Source organism: Trichechus manatus, unplaced genomic scaffold (assembly GCF_000243295.1).
Source record: "Trichechus manatus latirostris isolate Lorelei unplaced genomic scaffold, TriManLat1.0 scaffold00062, whole genome shotgun sequence".
Classification (NCBI taxonomy): Eukaryota; Metazoa; Chordata; class Mammalia; order Sirenia; family Trichechidae; genus Trichechus; species Trichechus manatus.
The window spans coordinates 5,126,210-5,133,551 of NW_004443998.1; the positions used below are offsets into that span (position 1 = coordinate 5,126,210).

A 7,342-nucleotide genomic window follows, 5' to 3' on the forward strand; every position below is an offset into this window, starting at 1 on the left:
GAGACCTGGAGCTACATGGATGCAGCTTTGCCCTTTTACCACAGCCACCCTCGGGGATAGACTTAATTTTAAAATCCTGCTTGCAAACCGCAAGTATTACATATGTCTAGACAACCGTCCAATGGCATTTTTTAAACCCAAAGTTTGTGCTTAAAGCTTTTCATCAATATGATTTATAAGTTTAAAAAGTCTCAAATCTTCATCTGTACATCACTTTATAGAACTTGGTTCATAACGATGTATCTCGGAGTAAAGAACTCTACCCAAAACGTCAATATTCAATGATTAACTATAATAACAGTTACTTTGTCATACATGTACTTAATAATTAAATATGAAAATTATTATTTATACGTTACTATAAATCCCTTAAAAAGACCAAGTTTTGAGAGATGATGAGAAATAAATTCTTAGAAAATTGCAGGGGGCCTTAAGAATCTCAACATCAGTCAAAGCAGGTACAAGACAAACAGTTTTAGGTGTTCATTTTTGTCCTAAGAGTGCTTAAAACAAAATGATCTTAAAATCAGCAACTGATAATCGGCAAAATTAGTTCAAAACTACGTAAGCCCCAGGGCCCCAATGTGTGTAAGAATTCTTTGGAAGGGTTTGGAAGGAGCGTAAATGTTCTAAATAAAAGTAAAAAGCCAGAACTTAGGCGATGTGTTTTTCACACTCAGGTCTCCACACGGCTTCTGGTTTCCTGGCCCCACTAATCTTCAATGTCTTCTTTCTCCCTTTGATTAGAAATCCCAGTCGGCATCCACAAGTAGGAAACACTGTTTCCAAGCGACAACATCAAACTGGTAGACCAGATGAGAAACAGAAATAAACGGGAATGTCATCTGTAGAAATGAAGCATTATTTACACAGTGAGAAGTGATTGATTTGACAGACATTAGGCGGCCTCCTCTTTCCGCACGCTTTCCAAGATAACTAACTTGGCTTTTATTAAAATTCAAAAGCAGTTATCATTTTTGAGGTCCTCTCATCTCTGTTAACCACCCCCAAGTAATTACGGTGGTCTCCATGGCCCGCTTTGTTTCAGACAGAGAACTCCTCATTTCTGGGGTGCTGGCAAGTCTAGCCAAGGGCTACACAGCTTCTCCTGAGGATCACCACATCTGACATTTCTTTTCTGGATTCATGTATGTCTTCTTAGGGCAATTAAAGACTTCTGAAAACTCAGCGGAGTTCTGCAAAGTCCCAATAATCCTTCAAAACAAACAAAAAAGTTCACCGTCAGCATTTGCAACCCGTGTTCACACCACTTCAGAGCCCTATAGAGTCCCTCTGTGCAGACCAAGTGAGAGAATGTGGAATTTACAGCTTAAAAAGAAAAATGAATTTAAACTGCTAGAATGATGGTGTCCCTTCTCATTAACAGAATCCATTAAAGGAAAAGTATATACAGTGGAGTCTATGTAACACAGTGTGGGAGTTAAGAGCACACATCCTCCAGCCAGACTGCACCGTTCAAATCATGGTTTTGAGTTATATTTATTTAAGCTCTCTGTGCCTCAGTTTCCTTAACTATAAAATGCATATACTAACAGTAATAATAGGTTGTCATGGGGAGTTGATAATCTATAAACACTCTCTGGTTGTTGCTGGTTGCTGACGAGTCAATTCCCACTCATGGCGACCTCATGTGAGCAGAGCAGAACTGCTCCATAAGGTTTTCAAGGCTGTGACCTTTCAGAAGCAAATTGCCAAGCCTGTCTCTCAAGGTGCCTCTGGGTGAGTTCAAACTGCCAACCTTTTAGCTAGCAGTCAAGCCCTTAACAGTTTGAGCCACCCAGGAATTCTATTCTATACATGTTTTTAAAATAAACAAATAATTCATATTTGAAGTTGCTGTTGCGAAGAGTTTTTGTCAAAGAGTAAAAATATCATATCTCACTTTATCTTGTAAGGGCTCACACGATAGCAAATAGGCTTTAAATAGGTATTTGTTGACTTGATCCTGATCAACTGTCAAGAGTGATCATATACGTAGGAATTAAAAGATCTTAGACATCAGGGATTTGCATTGGTCTTTTAGGTTCTAGGTTCAAGGTTCTAGGTTCGAGTTGGAGAAGGCTTTCACTTCATTTAACCCAGTCCCCTTCCCAATTCAGGAAGCCCTACGCACTAGCTGGGGGCTGGTTATCACATTGGCCTAAGTGTCCCTTGTCCCGAGAAGCAAGCTGCCAGACTGTCAGGGCACATATTTCCGAGTTATTGACGGGCACAGATGCAATTTTGCCTTTATTTTGTCACATTTTTTCAAAGGATAGTGTCTTAGGTAGTTATGTGGGGACAAATACTTCAGTAAAAATGTCCAAACCCATGACTTAATACTACATGTCTCCTAAAACCAGTAAAGAAATTAAAACAAAACAAAAAGGAAACCTCACAGAAAGTCTACATAAAGCACCGCTGGGAGTCAGCGGATGTAGGGACACTCAGGCTAAGGGCTTCAGCTCTCTGTCATCTCTTTCCATCTCCAGATGTCACTTAGATAATCTGATTCTGAATAATCACGTCACCAACACACCCGGATTTCATGCATTTTCCTAGGACTCTAATTACTGTTTGGTTGTTCATACGTCAAATCTTTGGACGGATGATACAAATAATCTACCTTGAAAATAGATACATTATTAATAAAATGAATTGTTTCTCCAAGAGACAGACTGTCTTGTATTAATATTACACAGAGGACTTACATGAATTTCAGGCTATATGAAAACTATGTAGTTCTCGTGCTTGTGTGTGTAATAACAGAAGGCAATAAAGGCTTTTATTACTTTGGCAAATAATCCCTTGTGTTCAAAATATCAAAGAGATATGGAGTTTAACATTATGTGACCAAGAATGGCCTTTATATGATAGAGCATATCTGACCACTTCTGCCTGCAATTAACTGTATTTTTAAATTACTTGAGCTTTTTGCAATACATGGGCCCTTGAACGCCCTTTGGTTACTTCCTTTAAAGGAATGACTTGGCTGTGAAGTTGGCTATCATTCAGGAATTAACTATCCAATCCTTATCATTAATTAATTTTCAAGATTCTTTACAAGTAAACTTACATTGACCAGCATATGTTGCATTACAAATTCGTGAAGAAATAAATGCCTGAACAGATTTCTAGGTATCGGGTAATGATTAACAGGTATTAATAGGAATTTCATAAGGCTCATCAAAATTCATACTGATATTTATTAAGGTATCGGAAACCAATGCTAATATTTAAAGTAAATGGAGGAAGCACTGGTATTTCAAAGAGGGCTTAACCTAAGTATGACCTAGATCATAAAAATGGAAAGTACAAAAAGGCCATAGTACTTGAAAATGTCTGCATAAAATACCAGAAATAATATTCTTTCAAAAATATTAAAAACTAAGCTGTGGAAAAACATGTCATGCATTGTGAAATGACGTTAGTCCTATAAAGTACCCCTTTTTTCAGACTGGAAGGCAATGTTGAGCAATCAAAGTATCTAAGTCAGCACCATTACAATTTAGGTAGCATTGGTACCATTTTGTCTACTTGGATTTGCCATAAAAATGGTCAAATCCTCATGTTATATAGAAACATTGCATCTGAATAACTTTAGGAACACATTTATCGATTTTAGTAAATTTTTTCATAACAAATAACCATTCCCTGGAGCGACTGTAGATGGCTTATCAAAAACTGGGTTTCCCAAAAGAAGTTGATGCTTTAAACCATGGATTCAATTTCTAGAATATAAAGGGAAAAAAATCTTTTTGAATACCAAAAATTTTAGAAGTTTATTTTAAAACACATAAGGTGTTAGTTAGGGAAGAATAAAACAATTATAGGTTAGAGCTAACAAATGTGTTGTATGTACTAATCTTTATATGTAGCATATTTTGTGTTTTGTTTTTAAAACTGCCTATTTAAGCACAAGTTTATGAAATCTCCTTTTATTTCAGAAATATTTCTACATAAACCACCAAGCATAATTTTTGAATAGTAACTTAATATCTGTTAGCTTTTAAGGTTCTTTAAAAAATGTGTCCCACTTTGTATAGTCAGGAAGCAGCCTGTTTCCAAAACTAAATGTAACCTCAACCTTTTGCCAAGGAAATCCCTCTACCTCCAGAGAAAATAGTAATTTCCTTGACAAAAGGTTGGCATGCTATTTGCCCTTTAGAAAAAAAATACCACAATACTTCTCTTATTATGAATGAAAAATAATCACAAAGGGGCATCTTTCAGGCCAGAACAAAGAAAATTAAAGTTAAAAATAATTGTACATATTTATAATGAAATACTCTTTTTAGTTTAAAATTGAAGGTCAAAAACAGTTACTACTTAACACCTACATGTTACTTAATCAACAATCAGCTCTTGACATTCTGAACCACGCGCAGAATGTAAGAAAGGACAAAAAGTCTTTCACTGTCAGCTAACATAGAATGTTGCAAAGTCCAAAGCATTATTACACTGTCTGTACCTCCTTTATCTAAAAATAAGTTTCAAACACACACTATATAATAACTGATTGCAGTTGAGTCGATTCCCACCAGGAGCAGACTATCCAATAGGCAAGGTAAGCACGGGCTTACTTGTGCTTACTTATTAATTTCACATGTAGCTATATAGGGATCTAGAATTTAATATTCAAATGTTGGTCAGAGTGATTCTCTTTCAATCCCTCGTTCTCTAAGATTTTCTAATTTGGAAAGGACTTTAGATATCTTCTAACTCAAACTTCTTACTTTGTGGAGCATTTTTCTCCAGCCACTTGACAGCGTTTCCTCTGCCTCACTGCATTCTCTCCTGGAGCTTTGGGAATAACCCTATTGCATGCTGGACAACCTCTAGTAGGAAGTTTCTCCATAAGTTGATGGGAAATCTTTCTCTGGAACAGCTACTCATTGGTTCTACGCTTAAACCACTCACAGCCTCTATGTCTCTGTGCTACAGTTCTGGGGTGACATCTTTGTCGGAATCCACCAAGCACTGCACCGGGTTCACATCTATTCTGAGGATAAGAACAATCACAGCAATCAGCTATTCTTGTGTAAACATGACATTTTACCCTGACATGTTCTGTTGATCCTATCTTTGACCCTCAAAGAAAAACACTGCATTTCCAAATGCTATACAACCTTAGTTAGAAGGAGCCAAATTCCAAATCTGGCTGTAATGGAGCCAATACAGGAACACCATGGCCGTTGTTCATACCCACACACCTGAAATTGCCTGGGCTGTGCACATCTGTTTTAATGGAGTTGACGGCATATTCTGGCCTGTAGGTCCCACACCACACCTAGGGATAGAAGAAGAAAAAGCAAAACGGTGATCCCAGGTTAGATCAAGGATTATTTCTTTGGGTTTTACTTGGTCAAGCTGGTGGGAAAACAAACTTCCCACTTTAGAAATTTAATTGGAATGCTGTATTCCTCAACTATTTACTCTTCAAATAATGTTCAATGATAGATAACCAGGAACATAATTATTTATCATTAATATGATCTGACAGTCTGTTATACACAATGAAAGCTAGTCAAGCGCTATGTCGCAATTGATTAAAACAAGAAAACTCAGCATGCAATATCTAACTCACTGTGAAATTGTAACTCAAAAAAATTTTCATATCTATCAATCAAGAAAGATACAATACCTGGGCAAAGTTCAAGAAGAACAGCTGTTTGTGGTTTAGGTCAAGTCCAGGAAGTAATTTTTCCTCACCATTCTTTTTGACATAATTTTGATAAGCCTAGGCAGTTAATGAAATAGAAACATGATATTTATAATTTCAAAACTTATATATAAACCTATTCAAAAGACCATGTAATCAAATAGTTAACCTTTTATATGACAGTCACCATAATAAGACATTTAGATATGGCAACCCAATACTATTTCACAAATTAGAAAGAATAACTCGAATTTCTGAAAAGAACAGCATACTGATTAGGAGATGAGTCTGGCACATGTCACATGATCAATAAATGTCACTTGAATGAATGAATGACATTAAATAAGTGCTGACAAACTTCTCTAAATGTTGTTCTATAAATAGATGGGTAAGTCCTGCCAGTTGGAGAAATGGATTGCCAAGGGAGTTTGCAACCGCCGTATTTAGCTTGGTTAATACTCTTAGCAAAAGAGATTCATACCAGCCTTGGACAGTTTGAGTAATTCTTGCCAAAAGTCAAGAGATTCTCTTGATATCCTTTAGAGGCCTAGTATCCTATGATTCTAAGGATAAGGAACAATTCTGATTTCCTAAAAACAGGACAAAATAGACTGAACTTCAGTTACGTTGGGAGGCAGGAATTTAACTTACTTAAATATCAGAAAATATTCTTTATTCTTAAGGATTTATCTACAGTACTGAAACATGTAGTTTACCTCTACTAAATATACTTAAGAAAGGGATTGACAGCAAACTTTTGAGATGCGTCACTTATAATTTAATAGAAAGGAAAGTGAACAATTAGATGTTCAGAAGATATATTTCATTTCTTCCTATTCCTCTTCGACACAGATTTACTGAGTCTCTGTTGTTGCTCTTGTTAGGTGCTGTTGAGTTGGTTCCGACTCATAGCGACCCCGTGTACAACAGGACGAAACACGCCCAGTCCTGCGCCATCCTCACAATTGTTGCTATGTTTGAGCCCATTGTTGCAGCCACTGAGTCAATCCATCTCATTGAGGGTATTCCTAGTATGTGAAAATGCTGTGGACATGGGGAAGGCTTGGAGCTGCTCCCCCTTAGGCAGTTCACAATGCGACACTGGGATAGGTCAGTACATGTTATGATTTCACGTATTTTCAAAGTATAATGAAATATGTGCACAAGTGTAGATTGCTCGTTTCAGTTCTGCACTTGCTGTAGGTAAGGACCCCCATGGAAGCACCATCAACCCAGATTTTGGCTGGCTCTTTTTCAGCAGGGATTCTCAATCTGGTTGTATATTAGAATCACCAATGGGAGTATTATGAGTGCCAATGCCTTCTGCCTCCAGCCAAGATGAAGTGATAGGAATTGAATTTATCTCTTGTCTGAAACAACCAAAAAATGGACAAAATATATGAAACAACAGTTTGCATGACACTGGACATCATGGAGAAAAGAGAATGATCCCTGAGAGATGTAAACAAACAAGGTGAGCCCTACAATTGCCCCAGCTTATGGTCTTGAGAGAGTTTTCAGATCATGATATAGGGAGGGAAAGCCCAGGTGGAGCCCAGGGGACTCTTTGAGTTGCAGAGAAGGAACTGCACAGGACAGGAGAGGAGAGGAGAGGAGAGCAGAGAAGAAGAAAGGAGAGGAGAGGAGAAGGGAGGGGAGGAGAGGAGAGGAGAGGGGAGG

At 37.5% G+C, this 7,342-nt stretch overlaps 1 protein-coding gene across 2 annotated transcripts in view; it reads right to left on the reverse strand.

Annotated features, from left to right (window-relative positions):
- Positions 1–915: 915 nt before the first annotated feature.
- MME (membrane metalloendopeptidase) overlaps positions 916–7,342 on the reverse strand; it is a 95,726-nt gene continuing 89,299 nt past the window's right edge. For both annotated transcript variants that reach the window (XM_004379174.2, XM_004379173.2), the window contains exons 21-23: positions 5,645–5,740; positions 5,214–5,290; positions 916–1,215 (exon numbers count right to left, since the gene is read on the reverse strand). In XM_004379174.2, coding sequence (XP_004379231.1) covers positions 1,116–1,215; positions 5,214–5,290; positions 5,645–5,740 — 273 coding nt within the window. In that variant the 3' untranslated portion in view covers positions 916–1,115. The remainder of the gene's footprint in view (positions 1,216–5,213; positions 5,291–5,644; positions 5,741–7,342) is intronic.